Here is a 27,500-nt window from a genome sequence, read left to right as displayed (position 1 = left end):
TATAGTTTATGTCCCTCATTTATGTTACCTGTTTGAGGTACTTGGATTGGGACAGCTAGAGATGTTCTGTCTCCTGCATAGTGTTTATAGCCAATCTATTCTCAACTTACTTGAAAACTAAAAAGACACTGACAGTAAAAGAGCAAAATACATCCCACTCTGATTACCCCAACCTGGGTGTAGTAAAGACCTCGCAGACAATGCCAAATAGAGAACAAGTTGCTTCTCTCCTCGCTAACACATAAAATTCTAATTCATTAAAGAATAAGGATCTGCCAGTGAATTAACATTTATTTTTAAATGTGCAGCCCTTTCTTTTTTAAGTGTAATAGTGAAATGAGCACATTACACCCATTGCCCTCATTTTATGTTTATTTTGGTAATGTCTGTTGTCCTCATCATTATCGTGTCTGGACCCTTTATGAAACTTAAAATGTCTCTGTGAACCTCTGTGTTCATGTTTGATCAGTCATTTGAAGCAATTTGAGACTGTCAGCCTAAAGGACTTCATTATCCTGGGCATTTGGACAGAATTATTGAATTTCAAATTTTAATGCTTAAAATACCTCCCATTTCAGCAGTGAATAACCATTTATCATAATTTTTAGATATATATTTGTTTGCCTTTTTTTTTTCTTCTTTTTCCTCTCCCCAGACTATAAATTTCTGAAAGCTGGCAATCAAATGTATTTGTTTGCAATATATCTTCTGTGCCTTGCACAGTGTTTAGCACATAATGACAGTAAATAATGGAATAAATAAATGAGTAAATATATAAATGCATCAGTTGTAGGATAAATCTTATTATTCTCTAGCCCTGAGAATTATATCAAAAGATTTTTAGTAAAAATTTTAATGCTTCCTAATTTGAGGGTTAAATTGGGAAGACGTTTATTTCTTATTTTCCACATAAATAAACATCTAGTCTTGTGTGTGTCTGTGTAGTTTTCCTGTTCTATTTAGGATAACTCCCTCTCTTCCTGATGCGAGCTCAGGAGGAAAGTTACATACCTATCCAGCTAAGAATAAGATGCACTTTGAGACCACAATGCAAGATGACGCCATTGAACTTGAAAGTTCAGCCCGGAGACTCCTGCATCCTAAACGATAGTCTCCCTGCAAGTCGGTAGTGGCAGGGTTATTCGGCCATTAGAAAAGTCTTATGGGGGCTGGCCCCGTGGCTGAGTGGTTAAGTTCGCGCGCTCCGCTGCAGGCGGCCCAGTGTTTCGTTGGTTCGAATCCTGGGCGCGGACATGACACTGCTCATCAGGCCACGCTGAGGCAGCGTCCCACATGCCACAGCTAGAAGGACCCACAACGAAGAATATACAACTATGTACCGGGGGGCTTTGGGGAGAAAAAGGAAAAAATAAAATCTAAAAAAAAAAAAAAAAAGAAAAGTCTTATGTGTACTAGTAGCTTTTAGGCAATGTCTTCTCCAAAGGGGGCATGGAGCTCTTAACCTATTGCTGGGAGAGAAATACCATTGTCTATTAATACTACTGGAACTAAAGATGAATAGTGAACTGGCCTTGATCTGACAGTGAGTTTGACTTTGATAGCTCATCACTTTAAAAGCTTCTTTCATATTTATGAAAAAAAGCATGACGTCAAGCCAGGGGGAAACATTGATATCAATATTTAAGACTAAACTCGTAGGGCTTCCAAAAAAAAGCCCCTTGTGTGAACATTTTTTTTTTAAATGCATAACTAATTAGCTTAGGTTATTATAAGCAGGACGGCTGTGATAAAGTTTCCGGTGGCGTCTCGGGATACCTTGTTTATAGTGCCTTCCCTGTGCCAGTCAGTCTTGGAACTGGAATTACAGAAAGTAGAGAGAGTGAATAGTCTACCATTTCTCGTTGGACTGGGGCCACCTAAAACCTTGTTATGCTGGAAATGCTAGAATATAATCACTATCAGGTGAGCTTTATTCTTATTCATATTTAGTCTCTGAAATGTAATGCAATCAATTGAGTGATACACGTTTTCATGTTATTGTAATAGACACACTGTTTTCAGTAAGTACAAATCTACTATTTTAATGCTGTTTGTTGTTTGATACCATAAGAAGTAATTCAGTGTAATTTTGAACAAGGTATTCGTAGGATATATTTTTTTCCCTGGCGTGTAGCTCTGCTCTCTCTTTGAGCCGCTGTTCATAGCTTATAAGATTAAATTGTGTTTATCAAGGAAAAAGTGACTTTAAATTGAATGTTGTTGATTTAAAATTTAAAAAACGCTTTCCTAATTCTGTATTAATGTTTATAAGAAAGGCAGAAAAATATCCCGGTGGCTTAATATTCATGCTTTTAAAACCGCATACATTTAAGTGTTATGCATTTGAAAGAAACTGCTTAATGTGGAATTGCTTTTTATGTTGCGTTCAAGCTCTTAATTAAAATGTTGAATAATCATGTCCAAATGAAAGTGGGAGGAATTAATCCACAGCTAGTTGATTGAATCATCAGAATGTTTCTGTTGATTTTCTACGACTGTTTTACAGTTGCTTCTTAAGGAGCTTTTTTTTTTTTTTAACAGAAAGCTGTTCTGTTTGCCAAAGAAAGTGAAATAAATTGAGTTATGCTCCTTTTTCTTGATTGTTGTTTTGATCGTAATAAAACCTTTCAGGTGTGTTGGGGAAATTTTTGCCCTGCAGCCAGTTGCCAATTTTTAGTCATTAGACATGAGAAGAAGGGCACAAGTTTTTAAAGAGATGTACCGCTAATTAGCATGGAAATGAAACAGGGAAAGTATTACCCCAAATCCTAAGAGTTAGACTTTAAACTTCGGTAATATCAAAATCCATTAGCACAGTGCCTGGTACATAACGAGGGCTTAATAATTTATTCTGTTCATGGACTGGCCAGTCTCATGTTCGTGCCTGAAACAAGAGCTGTCCCAAACTCACAAATAACACCGCTGTCTTCTCTTCCCTCCCTGGCTATGTTCAGGTGCAGACCCACCTCGAAAACCCCACCAAGTACCACATACAGCAAGCCCAAAGGCAGCAGGTAAAGCAGTACCTTTCTACCACTTTAGCAAATAAACATGCCAACCAAGTCCTGAGCTTGCCATGTCCAAACCAGCCTGGCGATCATGTCATGCCACCGGTGCCGGGGAGCAGCGCACCCAACAGCCCCATGGCTATGCTTACACTTAACTCCAACTGTGAAAAAGAGGTAATTCATGTCTCCTCCCCTCTCCTGTTTTCTTACACTAAGTGACTGTCTGTTGGATATCATTCCTGCACTTGACTCTGGACTCTAGTCTGTCCGTGTGGCCACTTTCCTCGGCCTTTGTCCCAGATTTGCAAGCATGGCTGTGGCACTCCAGCCTCTTGTCGCTGTCACTGGGTTATTGGGTTGTGGCGCATGACGGGAGACCTGGCCCGCTCCGTCCCAGTGGAACACAGAGGCGAGGACACTCTCTCCCAACCTGTTTCCACGTCGGTAGCTGAGTGCTCCCTTCTCTTCAATGCCTTTCCGTTTAGAAAGCAGTGAAAATGCAGGGAGAGGAGAAGGGAAGGTGGAAAAGGAAAAGCAAAAATAGAAAAGGTGTAGGACAGGCGGTTTAGAAGTTCTGCTTGTTGTGAATGTCTTGAATATTATTTTTATTTCTCCCTGAGTTGGGGGAAAAAAGCACAGAATGTGCATGGATAGATTTGAATAACGTAGCACATGAGAATTTTACAGAGAAGCAAAGGTTTAATGGCTGGATAAATTCAGTTTCATAATAAAATTGTCGCTGCCCATTCAATCTGCTTTTGTAAAGGCTGGATTGGAGACAAGACTCAAATACCTCAAGCTAATGGTTGCATCCAAATTTGAAACATAAAAATACCTGAGAGGAGAGTTGTGACTTAATGCCCATTATTTCCAAATTATGAGATGAGAAGCCTCGTTTTAATGGAGTTTTACTGTACTCTGAAATGTTTATGTGATTTCAGAGGTGACTTTCCTGAAGTTTGCTTGACTTTAATTTCTAGAGGGACTAAGTCTTTTCCCCTTTGCCCAAGCCAATTGCCTTATTCTTCTCTGTCCATATTTGTCATCTGTCAAGCTGATTTCATGGACGCTCTTCCTTCATTATTTCGTTTCTTGGTCAGATTCCACTTTGTTTAAAAGCTTATTAGTTCATCTTGTCACTGCACCATCAGCCTCATGTGAACATGTTATTGAAAAGTCACTTGCAAATCCAAGTCATGAGCTGATTTTGCTTGTGTTTTTGCAGGGGTTTTATAAATTTGAAGAGCAAAACAGGGTGGAGAGCGAATGCCCAAGTATGAACACACATTCGCGAGCATCGTGCATGCAGGTACTGAATGACTCAGCAGCCCAAGGATGTAACACTTTGTAATGAGAATCTATATTTGTGGCTAATCACACCTTCCTGTTGACTTAAGGGGTTTTTTCCCCCCCCATTGATTTTTTTTTTTTTTTTTTTTGAATAGGGAAAGCTATGAACAAGGGCATTTTCTTCATAGCGTCTCGTGATTAAATAATTACTAGGGAAATTAAACTTAAAATGTTTTCCCTACCTTACTTTAAGTCATTAAGAAGTGCTTAAAATACATAAATGTTAATAAATAAAATGTAAAATGCTGTGCCTCATTTAGATACTATCATCAGTGTATGTTATACAAATTTGTAGGGTACCAACTTTAAGGAAAACCAAGATATGTGTGTATGTATATGTGAGATCTATATATTGTTTTATAAAATGGAATCTCATGGAACATGTATTTTGAAACTTTATTAATTTAATAATATTTCATGGATATTTTCCCAGGTAATTAAAGGTTCTTCTGTGATATCTTATTTAATGGATATATAAATTATCCTACATTCATTTACTAATATATTTATGTATTTTAAAATATATATATATATATGAGAAAGAAGAATAATAAGCAAAATATTTTTTGCGTTTTTGTATTTCCTATTATTAACTTGCATTACTTTTTTCGTAAGAGAAAAAAATTATTTTGAAAATTCTATCACATGAAGCCCATTTATTTTATTTCCCTAAAAATAAAATTAAAAATATACAAAGAAAGGTTGTTCATAAGTCCCCTGGCCCATTTGCCTGTCACCAACTCAATTTGAAAATCATCTCTTAAAAACAAACAGATAAAACTGGTGTGCCTAGAAACGGAAGTTAATACACAGTGTGCTGGCAAACTGACCTCCAATTATTCTTCTCAGGGGTCACTGAATAACACTCATTTTTTGAATGTTTACTATATTCCTGGTACTGTGAGCTCTTTATATGGTTTATCCTTAAATCTCACAAGAATTCAATAAGGCACTGAGTATTATTAACCCCGTTTTACAGATTGGTACACTGAAGCTCTTACAGAGCGGGGCTTTGCCCCTAATATAGAAAGTGGGAGGATGAAGACTCCATGACATTGGAGCCTGTTCTCTTCAATTGAAAGAGGCAAGAAGACACAAAGGACCATCCCTCTGAGTTCTGAGATTTCGTTGTGTACTTACCAAGCACGATTAAGATCCAAGTGTGTGTGCATGCACACACACACGCAGACACACACACACACACACACACACATACCCTGACTAGCTCACATACAGAAGGTGTTTACAAAGAAATGTTTTCACAGACTTGTCCTTGCAAGTGCTGCAATGCACGTGTAATCACTCTTGTTTATGATCATAACTGATGTTTTGGTACTTCAGGAATAAAATTGATCTAGAGGGAATGTCAGCTCCACGACCGTAATGATAACCTCGTCCTGGTGTACTCCTCGGGGAGTGCCAAGCACATTGGCAGCTGTACAAGGAGAAACTTATTTTACAAGTCACTGATAGATCAGTGCAGGAGTAGTAAGTGGCCTGGCAGTCACAGTGCCCCACATGCCCCTGTGGGAGCAAAGGGCTAAATTACCATCTGTTTTCCTACTCCAAAGAGGGTGTGGGAAAGGTATGGGGCATAGCTCTTAGAGAAAAAAGGAAAAGGCAGTTATCCTTCGAGATGAAGTTTCCTGGTTCTTCTTTCTTGTTGAGGGTGGGCAGTTTCGCATAGCACTTGAGAGCATGGGTTCAAATTGTGTCTCTAACCCTTCTTCAGGATGTGACTTCGGGCAAGTTGCTTCTCATTTATCTCACCTGGAAAATTAGTATAATAATAGCATCTACCCTGATAGGGTTATTGTCAGGGTAAATATCTTAGCCCCTGAAAAGCCCTGAGCTTGGTGCCTGGCATCTAATTATCACTCACTAAGTGCTGGTTGCAAATGTCATTCTTATCACCCAGTAGTGTTAATGGCCTCCAATAATATTCATATTTTGGGAGGAAGAGGACGGTTACTTCTTAGAATCTAACTAAGGAGTGTTATTGCTTTGGGTAAGAAAAGACCATGGCGGATCTCTTTTTGGTTTGCTTTGCACAGTTTTTGTTTATATCCGTCTCTCTTTCATTGCCCCTTTTTCTGCAGATGGATGATGTGATCGATGACATCATTAGCCTAGAATCAAGTTATAATGAAGAAATCCTGGGCTTGATGGATCCTGCCTTGCAAATGGCAAATACGGTATTGATGACTTTTTTTTTCCCAAAGAAAATCTTGAGATGTTTCTAGTGTTCTCTCCCTTTTCCTGAACTTTTAGTTTATCTTTGCAAGTGATTCATGGAGAAACTTATTAATAATAAAACAGAGAATTATCTCAGGATCACAAATAAGTGACTTTGACATCAGAAATTAAGAATTCCTCATGAGTTTGTCAGTAACCCCATGATTGAGCTCTACACTCCTTGGAGTCCAAGTCCACTTGCGATGGGACATCAGAATCTCCAGTTCCCTTTGACATCTAATGCCCAGCTTAGTGCACTGCCGCCAAGGGAAATACTATGGATTGTACTATTTACAGTGGTATTCTAGTTGACCCAAAAAATTAATGCAGTTTTTAAAGGCCGTCCTTTACTTTTCACAGGTGGTAGAGGGATAGTCTTCAACAGTGAAATTTATTCCAATTTTAGTTAGTAAAACAGTGGTCGTGTTTGCTCTTATGTTACTTATTTATCTTTGTAATTTGGAGCCTTGCCTGTATTGTTTATTTTTTCCATTCCTTGTATTTGTGTCTTATGTTACCGTTTCGCTGAAGTCTTTTTGCAGATCTTATGTAGTCCGGGAGATGTGTCCCACAGCAATGTGAATATACTGCACACTACTGACCTGTACACTTAAAAATAGTGAAGATAGTAAATTTTAGCTTATATATTTTTACCACAATAAAAAGATTTATTTAAAAAGACTAAATTCCAATAATAAATTCCCTCAGCCAGGGAACATCATACCCCTTACTTATTTACACCAAAATCCTTAATAAACTAAATTTTCATAGTTAGCATTTTCTTTTCTTTCTCATGTTGGTCCAATTCTTTAAGTTCGCTTATTGATGTCTTGAGGGGTAAAGGCTTCCCTTGAAACCTCAAAGCTTCTTCTAGGATCTTTGGTTTTTGTCAATTTCCTACCCATTTAAACTTACCCCCTGATTTTGAAAGAACTAAATGTTCTGTTATCCTGACAAATGTTTCCATGCCAAACTCTCCCCACCCTCTTTGAACTCTTGACTGGCTTCCATGGAACCCTTCTGCTTTCAACTATGTACATCCCATGAGGCTGACTACACTTGTCAGTAGGCAAAATCCTGGGACGAACATGAGCAAAACACTTGAGGGAGCTGGCACGAGGGAATTTATAAATATACCCAAAGACCTGGGTATATTTACAATGTGTTCACTGCCCTCGCAGCATTAATTAGCAATGGCTCAGTCATCTCAAAAGAACTTTGCTGATGAGCGTGGTCACTTTGCCAGTGGTATCAAATGGGTACCCAAGCACACTCAGGACTGTAGAATTGGTATGGTTTTTTTAGATCATTATTGGTTTTTTTCTCCCAATGGTGAGGACCTTTAAAATCATCTGATCCAGCCTAGAACTCAATGCATTAACCTCCTCTTACATATCCGCTGTCCCCTACAAACAAAATCAGGCATCCAGCTTCTTGAAAGCGTCCAGTGGAGCATATGCAGTAACTCACAAGAGAAGCAGTGAAACACAGTGGTTAGGAGTAGGAGATTTGTGATCAGAGCTGGGTTCAAATCCTAAGTCAGCATTTGCTGTGTGACCTTGCATGTTACCCAGCTTCTTGAAGTCCTACATTTCCCCATCTGTAAAATGGGACTGATAATTGTTCTTGCCTCACATGGTCATCTCACTTGATAAAGTATGTGTAGCATTTAGCATTGGAAACATAAGTTGTACTTGATAATAGCTAAAGCAATAAGTGTTTTTATTAATTATTATACCAAGTAATTTTGATAGTGTTTTATTCAGCTTATATTAATTGAGCACCTGTAATGTGTCAAGCTCCATGTTAGAATAACATCATACTTAATAATCAAAATATTCCTCACAGTGAGTCTCTCTGTAAATTCCAGGCATGGGTCCCAGTTTGACTCATGGAGAACTTGTCCTCATGACACCCCTTCTGGAAACAGTTGTCATGATCCCCATTTGCTTCTCTCCTTTAGACTCAATACCGAAGTCTATTTAGTCAGTCTGCTTTAGAGTTGACATCTTATTCCTTTATTATCTGATTGCTCCTGAACTAATCCTACGACAGATTTAGCATTTTTTAAATGACTAATACGTGACCAGCACTAGGTGAGCTGCTATGGAGGCAGATGAGTAAGTTATGCTTCCTCTTCTCACGGGGCTTACTGGTCTGGAAAGGGGAGACCACTTGAGCCCTTGAGTGGAGAAGGATAATTTTGAGGCAGAGAGGCCATCTCAGAGGAGTTTGCAGATAGGAAAGATCCCCTGGGCAGAGTTGAATTAATCCCCAGTCAGGAGAGGAGTAACCTACAGCCACCTTCAGAAGTCACTGACTTTGTTCCTGCATCCATTTCTCTTCTATATTCCCACCCTGGAAAAGGCTAAATGTGGCCCCATTGGAACCTTCCCATGACGAACTATTTCAGCATTTTGCTATTAGGGGAAAGACAATATAACACAGATGTTAGGAACACGGACTCTGAGCCAGACATCTGAATTCAATGCATACTCTTGGGTGAGTTATTTGACCTCTCTGCCTCACTGTCCTTGTCTGTAAAATGGGGATAATAATAGCATCTAAAGCAACATAATCCATGTGAAAATTATGAGAGTTAATCCACAAAAAGCGTTTAGAACCATCCTGGTCTTCATAGGCTCTCATTAAATGTTAGTTACCAGCTATTATTCTTGATAAACTTGGGTTTTAGTTGTCAAAATTAAATAACAAAACTACTATAACTTACTAATGTTTTAATTTTTTTTTCCCCACAATAAAGGTTAAACTTAATGTTATTCCTGTTGGGCATTTTTTTTCCTTTTATTTGATTCTTTGAAATGCTTTATTTCAAGTTAACTACATAAAAAACACAAAGTGGAAGGAACACTTAGAGAAGAAACTATCCTAGGGGAATTGAAGTCTAGAAATAACTATTTTGAGAACACAAGGGCCCTCTTGTACCATCACAAACAAATAATAAAAGTCCCAGTTTACTTGTGCTAACAGTGTTCAATTGATATTCAGAGAAGGGGACCATCCAAGAGAGAAAAAAAGAATAACGTTTTACAATTATCATTGACTTGGAAAAATATTCATTTTGGTGGAGCTTGAAGAACTCGATTCAGACCAAGTTTAGGGCACAGACCCATGCCTGTCTGCCTTCTCTCTATTTGTCCTGATTGGACTGTGGCTCTCATCTGTCCCTTGTGTGGCTTGTGTGCTGAAATTGAAATCTTGTCCATCAGGTTAACATGCTGGATAAAAACCCAGCAGAGACACAACATATCCATGTTAACAGAAGATCCTTCTTCCTCTTCTTTAGCTGCAAAGGTGTTATTTTGAGCTAATTATGATGTTAACTGTGTTTATGAGGGAATTTTTCTAACCCAGAAGGGGAACCACAGAATCCTTTCTTAAGTATGCATAGCCAGCAGACTAATTTTTAATTAGAAAGACATATGATTGTAATCAACCTTCCTTTTAGTAACTTCAACGAATAACGTCCATTAATACAAAGAACATGAGCCACAGTTATGACCGAGTCTCTCAGCCTTGGCACTATTGACATTGGAGTGGATAATTCTTTGTTGTAGGGGCTGTTTTGTTCATTGTAGGATGTTTAGCAGCATCCCTGGCCTCTACCCACTAGGTGCCAATAGCACCCTCCTTATGACTTGTGACAATCAAAAATATCTCTAGACATTGACAAACGTCCCCTGGTGGGAAAAGCACCGATTTAGGATAATAAGTGAGCGCTTCAGCTCTGCAGATCCCCTGATTTAAGATTTGCGTGGCAATCTGGTACAATTGGAGTAATGGTTGACAGGGTACTTGTTAATTAGCATGGCAGATAGTTTTGTTGATCAAGGTGAAAATTAGCTCGACTGTCCAAATTGTAGACTGGGAAAACAGTATTTTCTAGAAAATTATAATATTACTAAACATAGCAGCTTATCGATCACTTAAGTAGCAGGCACTGTTTCACCTACTTTATCACATTTAATTCTTACAAAGCTCTGTGAGATGGGTGATGCGATTGCCACTTTTCAGAGGGGGACACCATACCTCAGAGAGGCTAATAACACACAGCAGGTCAGTAAGAGAGGCAGGTTTTAACCCAGGTCTCTGACTCCTAAACCCAGGCTGTAAATCGCTGCACTATTAGTTTGTAAATTTGAGTATCCACACTTGGCTGGTGAGCAACTTTGTTCAGGTCCACATGAGATTAATTGAAAAGCGCAGTTTCTGCTTGGTTAATATCAACAGGTTGATTACCACCCAATACTGCTGTTAACATGGAACATGAACCTCCTACCAAAAACCTCCATTCAGACACAGCAAGCACCACGGCTTTTCCTTCTGTGATGTCTTGTAAGATAACACACACAAAGTGCCTTTCTAGTTCTGTGCCTGGCCCGGAGCAGGTGCCTGCAAAATTACATTTTCTCTATTAGAATCCTCTGGCAGGCTCTATGCCACCTACTCCTAATGAGCAAGTATTGGAAAAACAGCCAAAACGAGAAATCTTTCAGGGGACTAGAGGGAGGGTTACCAGCTGCTTTTTTGACTGGAAGTAATGATGTCTGACCTCGGTGGAGTGCCCGATAAGGCATCTTGTTACAGAAATTTTAATTCATCTCCCTTCTTGGTAGCCACTGCTGTCAATCCATGCCAATCACAGCCATCTTCTCTTAAAATTTTAACCCCTCCCAATCCGTTTGTCTCTGAGTCTCCTGCAGTCTTGTTCTCTGTCTCCTCCACCCCTAACCTGCCTGTCTGTCCATCAGTCTTTCCATCTCTCTCCTTGTTTCCACCCTGCCTCTGTCTCATTTCCAGTTTTTGATTCTTTTACCCTCTGTCTCTATCTCTGTGTCTCTCTCTCTCTTTCTGTGAGCCTGCGTTTATTACGTATATATATATATGCATCTTCCTTTAGAATATGGTTAGAAAATATATTCTTGTCCTAAAGAAGCTTATAATTAAATATCTGTTCAATGTAGATCCATTGTTGACTTAGAGGTGTTTTTAAAGGTAGCTATACCTAATCACTTGCCTATTACATATTTATCCCTAACAAATCATCATAATAACACGATTGTGTGTTTTACATATAATTTGCATATGAAAACATATCATTTGTATTTCTAGAGCTATGAGAATACTCTTTTTAGCTTGTTGCATTGAATTTTGAAGTTGCATTCTTGGTTTATTAATACCAGGGAGTTCTCACAAAATCTGAAACTCCTGAAAGATAGGAGGATAAAGCTTTGGAATCCAGAGGAGTTATCAGATGTCATAGCAGCTTTGTAAGTTTCGACTCTCCGACTTTTTATAGTGCTGTATTGCAACATTTTGTGCACCTTTCACTTTGCAGTGTTAAGTTGGACCAGAATAAAACTGAACATACACAAGGCAAGGTTGACTCTGAGAAAGTGACCTGTATCAAATAACACCACTTAGCAAAATGACAGCTAATCATCAAAGTCACTTTTTATCAGTGCCTTAGCTAGAAAGCCTTGAAGTGTGGTTCAAGGCCATTTTAAATTATCACAATACATTGTTTTATATGCATATGTAAGTGGGGTATGTGTATTACATTTTATGTACATAATATAAATGCTGCCTTCAAAAAGGAGCAGAAGACGAAGTGGAGAAGAGAGCAATGTGCTCTGCTGCTCTCTGCTGATGTGTCTGTCCTCTCTGCCCCAGCCGCAGTCATATTAACCTGTTGGAAAGTATCTTATTCTATGTACAGCTACAGCCCTCCTGCATCTCTTTAGCTAGGGGTTTGGTTCTTAGAGTAGTTATTTAGAAACCGTGATAGGAATAGATGGCCAGTGACTACCAATGAGGCGAAACGCATTTGATTCTGTCTTTATTTCATATTCTAATTTTGACCTGTATGTTAACAGTCATTTGAGAGAATAAAGGGTGCTATCTTGCAGTACAACCTTTTCTAGATACCTTGCAGTCACGAAATATTTTAATCACACTTAAATGCTGTCTAAATTTACTTTTCTCAGAGGTAGAGTAAAATTTGGAGTGTGTAATCGAGTAAGGGAAGGAATAAATGACATAAAGTCTTCCCTGGTAATAGGTATAGGAGTTGTTTGAATTAAGCTGGAAATGAGAATTTTCTACAGTGGAAGTGGTGAGGTCATGTAACAGTGTTAACATTTAGAACTTTACTTCAGGGAGTGGGAACAGGAAATACAACAGGGTGTATCAAGCTCCGGAATGAACTCATTACAGGGAAATGCATGTATGACAAAAGGAAGTCAGTGTTGGGAAAAAATAAGTTTACTACTTTAAAATATTCAATTCATAACTAAAGAAAAATGCTCTTAAGCTGGCTTGGGAAGGCTAAATATTCTTTTTTTTTTTTTAAAGTGTATTTTTGGTCTTTTACTAAAGTCAGTGGGCTCCCTCTTGTGGCTTTGTGAAAAATTTCAGTTTCAAGGAAAATAGCTTTTCTTTATCAAAAGGGAAACCATTTCTTTTCCAATAAGAAAACACTTTTTATTGCTTTCCCTTTTAAAAGAACAAGAGAGAATAAGGGAGAGAGGAAGAGAGAGAAGGAAGAAAATTGACTTTAATGAAAAAACCTGATTTGGTGAGAAAGTCATCGGCATAGAACCCTATTTTACCATAATAGCCAGCATTTGCTGAACTTCTACTAAAGGCTACTAGATGGGCTGGATAATGCCTTTGGCGCATTATCCCTTGTCTCCTTGCCCAAATAAACCTGTAAGCTGGGTAGTATACCCATTCTATGGGTGTGAGATTCTGCATTCTTTCCTCTCTCAGAGAACTGGCTAAGGAGACCATATATCTGTGAGTGAAGAAAAGGTAAACATCTCATGTTTTCCTACTTTAAAAATGACTGTTTACATCAAACCATTTCCCAGAACCAAACCAAGTAAAGCCTGGAATAATTGGATGCGGGTTTTATCTGAACAACTTAGGAACTGTTGAACAATCCATTTCCATTATTGTTTTTCTCTCTAGTTACCTGTCTCCGGAAACTTAATTGACCTTTACGGCAACCAAGGCCTGCCGCCCCCAGGCCTCACCATCAGCAACTCGTGTCCAGCCAACCTCCCCAACATAAAAAGGGAGCTCACAGGTAAATACCTGGCAAATGCGCCTCTTACTGGGGATTTTCTGTTAACTTTCTGACAAGCAAAGCTATCAAAATAGTGACCTCCAGACAATTTCCAACTCACACACATACTTTTTTAACTCTATGCAGTGGTTAAAATGTTGAGCAATATTTTAACATAGTGGATTTATGCTTGAAAATCCTGGTTTCCAGTATTTCTTGAGATACTAGGCACTGGGACCGCCATTACTCCACAGCACCATTACTCCATGGCACCCATCATTGTGTCCAGGCTGCTGTCCCCTTTGGAGGGAAATAGCAGGCAACACTTTCCATTGTAAGCTGTCTCCACCCAGTCGGTGGTGATGTTACTTGCCAAGCCCCTAGAGGCAGTGAGTTTCAGAACCCTGGTCTGAATTTTCCTTTGACACACATTCAAGCCCACAGTTGGGATAGGGTAAGAATATATTTTCTATACCTTCAGACGCCTCCTGTCATTTTTGCTGTATCACGTGCAAAAGATTTATTACACAGAAGAAAAAAATAAACTATAAAATGGAGCAATGGGTATTGTTCTTGAGGCAAGTGTGAAATTACTGATTTCACCATTTTTTTTAACGCTTTAGGAAAGGCATTTGGCCATTAAAACATGACAAAACTATATTAGAACTGGCATTCTACCATGCTGAATTTTATGGCCCTCACCTCATCCCCCTTTTTATTATTTGATCCTTGCATCCTGCAGGATTGGATGAACAGACTGAGAGTATGGAATATGGATTTGGTGCAAAACATTCCTGTTCTGTTCAAGGGTATCTTTTTAAAAAAATACTTCAGAAAATTGTGACAGAAGAAAGACATTTTTTTGAAAAGTCATTGATTGTAGTTGAAAAAGATAATTAATTAATAAGTAAAAACCATTGAAAGCCAACAAATAAGTAGGTACCCTCCCAGGAAGGAAAAGTACCACGGAGTCTTAGAAACTATTGCCAAATGAGAAAAATGATGATAAAATATGGTCAGAGTGACGTGAATAAAATTCTTTCTACTTGAGTGCAAAGTGGAGTTTTGAATTATATATGTGATTGTTTCCTCAAAAGACAAAAACAGCAAAAAAATTAAGATTCTGAAGTGGAAGGTGTGTAAATAAAAGCTACCTACCATACTTTCATTTGAGGAAAAAAATAGAAAATTATTTGGATTGACCTTCCTAATGAAATAATTCAGCTTCTTGATATATATATATATATATATATATATAAAAATAAATAAAATATATAAATATATTTAAAAATAATATATAAAAATATATAAGCATATAAAATATATATATAAAATATATAAAAATAATATATAAAAAAATAAATATATTTGCACATATATGCTTCAGTGGCTATAAGTTATACTAAAAAAATTTCTATTTTGAGGTAAAATTCTGAATTATGGTAGTGTAATGTTTTGGATATCACTTCTGAAAAAAAAATAACAGAAGTTCCTGAATCCCAGATTCATCAAACAAGGTGTTTTCTTCTTGTTTTGTTTTGCTCTCTGTAAGGCAAAAAGTAATCGTTATCACAGAGACCTCACAAGAGTTGCTATGCTGCAAGTAGACCTTTCCAAACGGAGTTGACACCAAATGCCTCTGTACTCTGTTCCTATTTTTGTTTTATAAACTCAGACTGGTAAATAGTTGTTCCTAAGAGTCATTAAATAATTTCATTCTAGCAGGTTCTGACAGAACCTGGCACCAAGTTCTGAAAAAATGTTTATGTCCATAAATCAGTTAGCGATTCAATTTGGGAGCCTTTCTATTTAGTTTTCATGTCGGTGTGTATCACGAGGTGTCAAAGAAAAGAAAGGAAAATTTGACTCCTGATAATAATAGACTATAATAACAAATTTTTATAGATTTCTAGTTATCTTTCTCTTGCTCATACGTGTTATGACTACAGTGTGTCATACGTCTTTGTTACTGGTCTTTTACCATTTTGTGGAAGCCAAGCGTTTGCATTTAGTTGATACACATTGCTTTTGAAAAATGCAAATTTTCTAAAAGTTGTAATTTTAAAAACTGTAGTTTTACTTAGAGTCAAGTCCAATAAGCTTCCAGATGTTTAGAAAATGAGCTGTTTTGTAGTTTACGTTTTTGTGTGCCTTGAACAATTCCAATTTCTAATGACTTCATTCACGTGCACAGCGTGTATTTTTCCCACAGAGTCGGAAGCAAGAGCATTGGCTAAAGAGAGGCAGAAAAAGGACAATCACAACTTGAGTGAGTTGCTTTTATGTTCACGCTATTTGATATTGGAGTTGATGTTCCCCCATATATCAAGATTTTTCCAGAAATTGTGGAGGGAGATTGATTTCTATGGCTGTTAAAGGTATGTTTTATGGAAGAAAATTGTTTTTCAGAGGAACCAAGGTGTATATTTTTCCCCATATTTCACCTTTGATCAAATTGAATTTTTTTGTATACTTCTTTTCGGTAACCCTGAAGAGTATTTATTTTCCCTGTTTGTAATGATGGGATGTGTGTGTGTGTGGGAGACGTGATCCCCAACTACCCAATTAATAGGTGTTGCTCACACTGGAATTTATTAACAAAAGGGAATTATGGGATCACCTTCTCCAGTGAGATTTGAGAGAAAAAAATGGAGCACATCTGAGGGGGAGTAAATGAGAGAGGGAGCCTCCCAAATTTCTGACTTTACCTGTGCTTAAAAAAAAAGTCTTCTAACATTTGAAGCGATTTTTTTTTATGTGTTAAATTAACTTTTTCTTTATAAAAATGGTAGAATAAGGTCAGAATTTTCCTCTGCTCTCCAGGAATAAGAATTATTCTTTTCAATTTGCTGCTGGTCTTCCCAACCTCTGTGTGTTTAAGAATGTCACACATACGTGCATATGCGCACAGACGACATGTTGCATTGTTTTGTGTATATTTTAACACAAACAGTGTCACATTGTCCGTATTCTGTTGCTGCTTGCTTCTTTTATTCAGCAGTATGTCCTGAAGACCTTTTGCTGTTATTAATCTAGATCTATCTACTTTTTAAAAACTGTTGCATAGTATTCCGCAGTGTGATAGTGTGATACTTAGTAATCATCCTACTGCTAAGTGTTTACGTTGTTTCCAGTTTTTCTCTGTTATTTTATATACAATGCCACAGTCCACATTTGCCTACATGCCTCTTTGTGGACAGGGCAGTTTGTTTCTCCAGGTTAGGTGCTGAGAAATGGAATGGCTTGGTCCCAGAGGGAGCGATTTTTTTCTTTTGATAGATACTGCCCTTCCAGTTCTCATTTCCAGTTCTCATCTTTTAACCAAGATATTTGGACTAATATTCTGATGTCTTCTCTAGCTTCCAAGTCATTTTGCTCTAAGATATTTCTTCTTTTAAAATACCTTAGAAAAAAGATAATTAGGCATTATCCAAAACTTCACCTACCTGAAATCTGGGAAACTAAGTTGGATCGTGTCAAAAACAATATACACCTTTATGCAGGCACCTAAACTCTCAAGTTAAGGGTTGTCAGTAATGTGCAAATATGATTCACTCAAACTCTGGGGGCTATAAAACCATCTTACAATCTCATCTAACCATTGGAAATAGTACTCAAGGTTAGGTTGCCTGTTGGCCTAGCTCTTTCTCTTCTATGGATTTATGTTGTAGAGTACTTGCCAGAATGTGCAAAAGAATACTTCCATTTATTCACTCATTTATTTGGCCATTAACTATTTATTGAGCCCCTGTTATGTATGAAGCACTTTTCTATGGAAATGAACCAGACAGACAGGTTTCCCACCCTTTTGAGCTTAAACTCAGGGCGGACAGAATAGATGTGTAAACAAATATATTAAGATGATGTTTTCAGCATAAGATAAGTATGATAGGAATAAAATGTACATATGAGCACCAGCGAAAATATTCATTATACCATTGAAAAAGAGGGAGATATTGGAAACAGTCTAAATATTCATCAGTAGAGGATTTGTAAATAAATTATGGTCCATCCATATGAAGGATACTCAATGGCTTTGAAGAAGAATGGGATTGGTCTCTCTCACCTGACTTAGATGGATGTCTACAATATATTACTCAGTGAGAAGAGCAAGTGGCAGAATAATATCGACAGTATCCCATTATGTAAAAAGAATACACTGTATAGCGGTGTGTGTGTGTGGTGTGGATGTGTGGATGTGTGGGAGAAGGTCTAGGTGTCACCTTTATCATTGACAGTTTCCTCAGACATATAGATATTGGATGGTGTAAAAAGGCAGCTTTTACTTTTTCCTTTATACGTTTTTGTATTTTTTGCAAGCTTATATCACTTTTATAATGAAAAAAATTATTGAGGAGGGAAGGCACTGAAATAAAAATAAAATGTGATCCATCTAAATGTTGACAGTGAAAGGTGTCAGCAATATGCTAAGTGAGAAAAGATAGATGCAGAATTGTCTTCAGTGTAATTCTACTTTAACTGTATCATTCTTTATTTAACACATAGTTATTGAGGGCCTACTGTGTGCCAGGCCCATAGGGGTGCTTGGAATACAACAAAAAATGAACACAATAAATAAATGAAATATACGGATATTAAAAGGTAGACAGTTCTATGAGGAGACAAAGGGCAGCCGAGCAGGCGGAGGTGAGATGGGCATGGGAGGTGGTGGCTCAGTTTTAAATACGGTGGTCAAGGAAGGCTTATAGGTAAATTTGAGTCACTACCTGAGGGAGGTGAGGGCAGAGCCAAGATATCTGGGGGTGTGTTCCAGGGATGGGGGACAACAGTATGAAGTCCTGAAGTGGCGAGTGTGTCTGGCTTGGTTGAGGAACTGCAGGGACCCTGTGGGGCTAAAGGCGGGGAACACAGGTGAGTCATAATAGGCATGGTCAGAGGGCTGGGAGCCTGTCAGATCCTTGTAGTGTACCTTGGGGACTTGGCCTTTCTCTGGGTGAGATGGGAAGTGATTGGAAGGTTCTAAGCAAAGGACTGACATGCTCTTACTTAGGTGTTAATAGGATCCCTCTGGCTGCTGTGTTCTAGACAGACCAAAGCAGGTGGGGAGTGGGTGAGGCAGAGATGCCAGTTAGGAGGATTGCAGTCATCCAGGCACAAGATGATGGGGACTTCCGTCGGGCAGCAGTGGAGGTTGAAAGTGGACAGATTCTGGAAATATTGTGAAGGTAGAGCCAAGAGCTTTGATGATGGATCGTATGTAGGCTATGACAAGGACAGAGCTGCAGCACTGATTCCAAAGTTCTGGCCTAAACAACTAGAAGGATGGAGTTACATTAAGTGAGGTGGGAAGCCTGTGTGTGAAGCTGTTTGAGCAGAGAAGACCAGGAAGGCATGTTTGAAGTGGGGCTGTGCATTAGACCTCCATATGGAGACATCTAGTAGTCAGTTAGACGTGTGAGTCTGGAGTTCTGGGGAGAGGTCTGGGGTAGAAATGTAAGTATGGGAGTCATCAGTGTATACCTGGGATTGAAAACCATGAGACTAAATGAGATCACCAGGAAGTGACTGTGGATGAAAAGAATTCTAAGGACTGTGCCTGGGTGCACACCTAAGCCACACGCATGTTTATTTTCAGAGCATACAAATAATCACAAAGGATATGTAAGAAACCTAACAGTGCTCACGTCTAGGTCTAGGGGACTTTTAATTTCACTTACAGGGGACTTTTATTTCACTTTATGTATGTCAGTATTATTTGAATTTTTATGACTGTATATACTTGGAAAAAGTAAGAAAAAGTATCAGCTTCAGAGTTTTAGAGGAGGTTAGCTAGAAGATCAGAGATCCAAAAATTCCTTCTTCAGAACCATTGATATCACTCACTATTTCTATTTTATTAAAGTCTAATGATAAGACAGTATTATATATAACTGATTTAATCATAGAATAATCACTCAGCTAAGAAAAAAATACAATTTACAAATTTGGAAAGCAGTGAATAACATTTATGTAAGTATACAGAATATTAATGAGTCAAATAAATATATATTAGGTTATAAGGTAGTTAAAGTAAAATATTAACAACTTTAACCCAATTTATTAGACCTCAAATTATTTAGAATTTATTTGCCAGACTAGGTAAATTAGAAACATTTATTAACTCATATGCCTTATTCTTTCACCCTCCCTTAAGAAGATTACATTAATTTAGTTGAACATACAACTAGGTTTATAATATAGGAATGCTGTTAGGGTGCATGGTATAGTTAAAGATGCTCACCTTAAGTTCTAGGATTGTCTCATCCGGTGTAGTAGCCACTCCACATGTCTGCCTATTGAATGCTTGATATGTAGCTTTAAGTGTAAAATACACATTGATTTCAAAAACTTAGTACAAAGAAAAGAAAGTAAATATCTGATTTATAAATTTTTATATTGATTACACATTGAAATGATAATATTTTGCATATATTGGGTTTAATATAATATAAAGTTAATTTCACCACTTTTCACTTTTTTAATTGGCTACTAGAAAATTTAAAATTACACGTGTAACTTGCATTGTATTTCTAGTGGGCAATGCTGGGCTAGAGTAGAGGTTCTTGTACGACCCGTGAGTTAAGAATGTTTTTTTACATTCTTAAATGGTTAAAAAAAATCAAAACAAGAATAATATTTTGTGATATGTGAAAATTATATAAAATCCAAATTTTGGCATCCAATGCTTCTGATTAATAGATTTGCATTGCAAAAAACTGTACCCAGTTAATATTACCACATTTTGAACTTCGACAATTAAAAATTTGTGGAAATCTGGTTTTTTCTCTGGCCATGTAAGTAATATCCTCAATTTTTGCCATGTAGCCTGCAAAGCCAAAAGTACTCACTCACTGGCCCTTTGCAGAAAGTTTGCCGCTCGTGGTCTGGAGGATCAGGGTTGAGTTCAAGCTGTTCCCCACTTATTGATGGATGTTCTCCCCGAGTCCCTAATATCTCCAAGGCGGTTTTATCATTTGTAGCTGAAGATAGGACTCCAATTTTAGGGTTGTTATAGGATCGAATGAGAAATTGTGTATCTCAAGGCTTTGTAACTGATAAAGTTCTGTACAAAGGCAGCTCATTTTTTTAAAGTGCTTGAACCTCAGTACCAAAAACGTGGTAAAAACTGGGAAATAAAGGTTCAGGTTTACATTGTCCTGACCTGGCGAAGTTAACACCCACTGCCTTGAGTGGGATGTGCTGACTGTGTGTGGTACGTGGCGCTGTTACTGATGGCCCTTTCCTCTGCTCTTTTCTTGAAGTTGAACGAAGAAGAAGATTTAACATAAATGACCGCATTAAAGAACTAGGTACTTTGATTCCCAAGTCAAATGATCCGTGAGTACAATTGCATGTTAATCTGCATCATATCTTTTCTCGTGCCTTAATATTTTTTCATATGTTGTAAAAAGTGCACAGTTATAAAAACTAAAGGAAGGAAATGCCCCTTCTCCCGTTGGTTTCATTCCTAAATACTTCTTACAACTTTCTGTTGGTTAGTCCTATCAAACGAAAATTTCAAGAGAAATAAACTGAATCGTACAAAAGGATGATGAAGATGATGAGGATGATGATGATGATGATGATTTGGGTGTTTGGAGGTGGCTTTCTGAAATCTTGAAAATCCTTGGCAAATAAACACCAAGCTGCCAAAAGAAGTCATTTTAGCCATGCATGCAGTACAGAGATTTCAGTCGCTGTTAAAGCAAGATTTGGCTACTATTTGTTCTCAGCTCTGATGCTATCTGTGGGCATTGGGAGCTGATATTGGAGATGTCAGGTTTCACAGTATTCAACAGACAAAAGGTCAATTTTTTTTTTTTTTGAAAACTTGCGTGCTGTTTGTATGTTTTACCTGTTTATGAAAAAAAGTAATTTTTAATCCTCTTCTAAGTACAGGTCAGCTTTCAGTCTGCCTTCCCCTCTCTTTCAGAGTTAACAGTGGTAGAGAGAATTTTCCTGCCAGCCACGTCAGCAAATAGGACAACAAATACACCATTTTTATCCATTAGAAATTGGCCCATTTGAAGTAAGGGGTTAGAGGATGTATACATTTTAATGGCTCCCACAGGCATTCTAGGAAATTAGCCTTTGAATATGACCTTTGAGCTACCTAATAAAATGTAAAGATGAAATCAAGCATTATTCATGCAAGGCTTATTAAATTTGCTATTCACATTATTGTCAGGGAATTTATGACAAAATAAAATAAAACCATTGCCCATTGTAAGGTGGTTTTGATGGATGTTCAAGCACAATTTCCATCATCAACATTTTGCTTTCCCAGGTTTCTAGGAAAGCCATTTTGAAACTCAAAACATTCACATTCTCAGTTCTGCAGCACAAATTTATCCTACTAAGGGGCTGTGACCTTCATTTCCTATAGTCAGTCTTGCATGATAGTTGAAATTGAATTCCCATTTTCCTGTTCTTTATCAGCTTTTGCTTTTTAGCATATTCTTTTAAACTGTGGCGTGTGGATCCCTTTAGCAACATATTATGAAATTATGGGGCTGCAGTGAAAGCCTGTATTTGCATATCTTCTTTCTCCATTGTATTAGAATACTTAGGTGTTTATAATCTAAACTGGTAATGATCTTTCATTGTAGGCATTGTTTTAAGATGAAATGGACTATAATCCATTACAGGGTTTTCCCATACCGGGGTTCTGGAGCAAGCTTTGGGGCTGCTACAGAGACACAGTTGAGCTGATCAGGGTTTCAGCCCCATATGTGCTCCTTCTCTAGAGCAGATGAGCTTTTGTTGATTTATTTATTGGGGATCTGTGTACACTTCTGTGTGAAAAAAGGCTCAGTGTCATTCCAAAAAAAAAAGAAGTTAGAAAAACCTTTCCTTTAAGCCCCAAGGCATAACTGATTGATTGGGTCTCACAAGGAAGCAAAACTCAAGATATTTGGTTGAAATAGTCACTTCTGAAAAACTGGGCAGCTGCTTGCCTGTTTCAATACTGATTTCTCACCTTACTGGCCTCGTTAAGGCATCTTTCAGTATAGGTCCGTTTGTCTCTGGCTGGTAAGGTTTCTGTTACTTTGGTTTTAGCCCTGAATGTTAAGTAAATCGGCTCTGTACTCAGCCTGAGGATCTTAGAACACCTCCTGCGGGTGCCGTCTTTGGTGCCCAGAACCCCGGGGATCAACCCCAGGGAATTCTCCGGGGGCTGTAGCGCTGCCTCTCAGGGGAGAACTTCTGTTTTGTTCTTCGTCGAACTCATACGAGGATCAATTACTCGCTGGCTTGTTTTAATGGCCCTCCATTCACACGTCCCAGCTGATACTTCCAATCTGCATTTTGCAGCTATAGATTTTGGAGTAGGAAGTTTTCCATACATTTAATTGTTTTTGTTTTTATCCTTGCCATTGTCATCATCTTGAAAATTACCTATAATAGGGCTCCATTAGTTTAAAGTGCTACAGAAATATTACTTATGTAATTATAATTTCATTCTTAATTATTTTTCTGGAGTGCTCTAAATTGTTCAACTCACTTTTGCCTACATTTTAATGGTGTTCTTAATTTTCTCATATGTGAGTACATTAGAGTTATAATGATTAAAAACTGAGAGGAGCCAAGCTCAGGCCACCTTGGTTTGAATTCCAAAACAGTCCCTTACTAAATGTCTGACCTTGGGGAAGACACTTGAATTTTGAATTCTTGTACTTCATTTTTCATATCTGTTTAAAAAAGGGGGGGGTGGGTCAGAATATTTCTACCTAATTTAGTTGTTTTGGGGACTCAATCACATAAGAAGAAGAACAGTATAGTGGCTTAGGGCATGGAGTCTGGAGCCAGATTCTCTAAGCTTCCTGGCTCTGCCACTTCCTAACTATGTGACTTTGGGCAAATTACTTAACCTCTCTGTGCCTTAGTTTCTCAATCTGTAAAATGGGTATAATTTTAGTGCTTTCCCCATTGAGGTTGTTATGATTAAATGAGCAGTAGAACACATTAAAAAGTACCTGGCACATACTAAATACTTTTTAAAGATAGCTATTGTAATTGTATGTTGCGTCCTTAACACAGTACCCGCTTCATCATTCCAATTGCGTTCTAAACTTTTTACATTCATATAAAGTGCCTCTTTTGATTCCAGTAACTTGCCTATGAAGCACTCACGCAAGTGTAGTATCACCGTCTTATAGATGAGGAAACAGAGACGGAGAGAGGTTAGATCACCTGCCCATGAAAGTTGATGATAAAATCCAAGGATGCCGCTTTCCTGCTGCCCACAGTCGAGAAGTGGGATCTCACAGAATTTCTTTTACCATAGCTTATTCTGTCTGAATAAATTAACTTGAATACTCTTAGAAACCTATACCTATAAGGAGTTTTAAACATAAATATAGTATTTAAAAATATTGACTTTGTAATCGACAGAACTCAATTTAAGTCCTGACTCCACTCTGTGACCTAGGACAAGTTGAATGGTCTCTGTTTCAACACGTGCACAATGTTCTTCCCTTTCAAGGTGTTTTTCTGAGTTAAGTGAGATATTGTAGAAGAAATTGGTGGACAGTGTCCGGCGCGTGCCAAACACTCACTGAGCGATAGCTATTATCAACTTCTAATTGTTATCACATCTTTAGAAACTAAATGCTCTGAATATTACACTTTCATTGAGCCTCAAATCCTGAAAAGGTCTGTTTTCTTCCATTTTCATTATAGAGACATGCGCTGGAACAAGGGAACCATTTTAAAAGCATCTGTGGACTATATCCGAAAATTGCAACGAGAACAGCAACGTGCAAAAGAACTTGAAAACCGACAGAAGAAACTGGAGCATGCCAACCGGCATTTGTTGCTCAGAATACAGGTACATGGCGTGCATTGTGCAGAGTTTACTGCATGCTCCTGACTTTGAGATGGGAGAAGAAAGGATATAATGAGCCATGAGGGAGCTGACTTACACAATCCTAATATAGTTGATACTCATTATTTGTGGATTTCCTATTTGTGAACTTGCCACCTTGTAAAAATTTATATGTAACCCTCAAATCAGTATTTTTACGCTTTCCTGGTTGTTCTCGGATGTGTTCAAAGCAGCAAATTTGACTTGCCCAGTGCACTTGTTTCCAGATAAGGTTGGACAAGGCGATGCTCTGCCTTCTTGTTTCAGCTCATAAAGTCAACAGGTGTCATTTTTGTAGTCTATTTAATGGCATGTTTTTCACATTTTTGTCGTTTTTGTTGGTGACTTTACTGTTTAAAATGGCCTCTAAGCATGGTGCTGAAGCGCTATCCAGTGTTCCTAAGCACAAGAAGGCTGTGATGGGCCTTATGGGGAGAGAAGTTTTGTTAGGCATGAGTTATAGTGCTCTTGGCTGTGAGTTCAATGTTAATGAATCAACAGTATATATTAAATAAGGTGTCTTTAAACAGAAACACACATGAAACAAGGTTGCGTGTTGATTGGCTGATGAAAATGTGGGACCAGACACTCACTGGAACCTGACCTTGTCCTTCCTCCAGGGGCAGTGGTTCAGTATTCACAAATTCAGCAGTCACAGCGACTTTATAGATCATGACTGTCCATTTGTGCTGCTATAACAAAAATACCACACACTTGGTGGCTTACATGGCTGATTTATTTCTCACAGTTCTGGAGGCTGGTGTGTGCTGAGGGCCCACTTCCTGGTTCATAGACAGCTGTCTTCTCCCTGTGTCCTCACGTGGCAGAAGGGGGAGGGAGCTCTCTAGGGCCTCTTTTATAAGGGCACTAACCCCATTCGTGAGGGCTCCACTCTTAGGACCTAATAACCTCTGGAAGCCCCACCTCTAAATACCATCACATTGGGGATTAGGTTTCAACATATGAATTTTGAGGGGGACACAAATGTTCAGTCTGTAGCAATAACCACCTTGAATAATGAGAATTGACCATGGTTGTTAAATCAGTCTTCCTGTATTTTGTACATGGGTCACCGCCACAGCATGGCTGCTGAATGTTGTAGGTCTGCACCCAGGCCACCAAAGTGGAGCACACCGAACTTAACTACTAACCATAGGGCCAGCCCCCGAAAGCCCATCTTAATAGGGAACTTGGGGATACCCACAGGATCTTATCATCAAGATATAAATTTTAGAAATGGTTACAGATAGTGAAATTATGCCATATGTATAACTTACACTGTACACTCTTAGAGAAATACCAATTTTAATAATATATGGAATTCATCCGTCATTCCATTCAGTGAGTATATGGACCAGTGTAAGCATGAGATGGGGGATCCCTCTTTAGTATCAGCTCCTGGTACTTCTTTTAGACACTTGCCTTCTCAGGCTGAGTGTAAAGACACACTTTCTCTGAAGCTGTCTTGAAGAAGAGAAAGACAGACTGACTCTCTGCTAATGATGAAAGGAGTTTGCAATGGTAATTTCAGTTTACTTGCTGACTTTGAAGGCAACCTACCAGTAAGAGTCAGTGACGCTGTGTTGTCTTCTTGAGTAGGTGGACTCACCTCTTACCAGATTTTGCCGTGGAACAATGGTTGTGCTTCAGATTTCCAATACAACTATTTTTGGAACAGCAGTGCAAAGTAGGACACTTTAGAGACCAGTGTGTTTCTTCTAGTGGTGTTAATCCCGGCCACTGAACTTATTTAACAGAGTAATTCGTTTATAATAATGGTCTCCAATCTTTTTAATGCCCTGCGACACTGTTGACATCTCTAGATGGCACGTCTCTCGTGTCGCTGCAGTAATCTTCAGCCGTGGTGGGGGGGGATGCAGAAGTGGCTGTCCTCGAGGGGGTGCAGCTTAGAATCTTGGTGGTGAAGTCGAGGTCATATGTGAGTTGAAAAGCCTCCTTCCCCTCTCCCCTCTTTTTCTTTGACTTTTCTTGATTATGTTCGACCACTTCAGGAAGTAGCCATAGGTCTTTAATCTCTTGAACTTAGTGTACCTGTTTATCAAAGCAGCTTTTTCTAATGTGTTATTCCCTTCACAAGTGTTAAAATATAATAACTATTTTAAAAGAGAAGCTAGGTTTCATTTTAAGGTTCCAAACACGTCTGTTCATTTGAAGTATGAATATTGTGAAATGCATGAACTGGAAATTCTACAGCGATGATGTCTTGGGTTTCTTCCAGTGGCAGTGTGAGGCAGCTTTTAGACTTCTGTGTATCGTGGAAAACATCATTAATTAGGAAAGCTCTAGATGAGATTTATCACATTGTTTAGAAATCTAAGTAATGCTTTAATCAGCTGATAAACATTTTTAATTAAACAACAAAGGGTTAGGGTAAGATGTTTGCCTCTCTTAATCCAACTTTTTTTTTTTGAAAAGACAAACTGCATGTGCGGGGGTGCTGTTCTTACTCGCGTGTTGGCGTAGATTGACAGCAGTGTGTGTGTTCAGCTTGGGCCTAAGGGCTTCCCCTCATTTTCGCTCTAAGTGATGCGTACAAAAATTTTCACAGAAAAAGGAGCATGAAGCCTCCATATCATTGGAACTGTCTTTTTATTAAACAGCACAGGGCTTTAAAATGATGCCGGGAGAGACGTGTGTTTCTGGAGATTGCGTACAGGAACATGCGGATACTTGTGTGACGTCTCAGGCTGCTATCTCTTACTTGTATTACATCCAGAGAAAGAGCTTGCAGATCAAACAACCTTTATTGTGGACTAACTTTTCAGGAACACATATCTCCAAGCTAGTGGGCAGAGGTTGAGAGGCCTCATCACGTTGGAGAGGACCTTTCCCTCTCTGCTGAGGCAAGGTGACTTGCTTCCGCTTTATATTCTGTTGTTATAATACTATTGAATCACACAGAAAGGACAGCGTTGGTATGTGGAAGCAG

General features: G+C 38.4%; 1 protein-coding gene across 20 annotated transcripts in view; it reads left to right on the top strand.

Moving 5' to 3' along the window:
• MITF (melanocyte inducing transcription factor) overlaps nucleotides 1–27,500 on the top strand; it is a 210,070-nt gene that overhangs the window by 177,177 nt on the left and 5,393 nt on the right. For 8 of the 20 annotated variants that reach the window (XM_044754341.2, XM_014836094.3, XM_070492248.1 and 5 more), the window contains 7 exons: nucleotides 2,955–3,182; nucleotides 4,234–4,317; nucleotides 6,458–6,553; nucleotides 13,587–13,704; nucleotides 15,896–15,952; nucleotides 20,946–21,021; nucleotides 24,367–24,514. In XM_044754341.2, the coding sequence (XP_044610276.2) occupies nucleotides 2,955–3,182; nucleotides 4,234–4,317; nucleotides 6,458–6,553; nucleotides 13,587–13,704; nucleotides 15,896–15,952; nucleotides 20,946–21,021; nucleotides 24,367–24,514 (807 nt within the window). Of the gene's footprint in view, nucleotides 1–2,954; nucleotides 3,183–4,233; nucleotides 4,318–6,457; nucleotides 6,554–13,586; nucleotides 13,705–15,877; nucleotides 15,953–20,945; nucleotides 21,022–24,366; nucleotides 24,515–27,500 lie in introns of all 20 variants that reach the window. The other 12 variants (XM_044754340.2, XM_070492247.1, XM_014836093.3 and 9 more) reach the window with 3 other exon arrangements.

This window comes from Equus asinus, chromosome 21, assembly GCF_041296235.1.
Source record: "Equus asinus isolate D_3611 breed Donkey chromosome 21, EquAss-T2T_v2, whole genome shotgun sequence".
Taxonomy (NCBI): Eukaryota; Metazoa; Chordata; class Mammalia; order Perissodactyla; family Equidae; genus Equus; species Equus asinus.
Note: the sequence above shows the minus strand (reverse complement) of the source record. Positions and strands in the feature narration are given on the sequence as shown.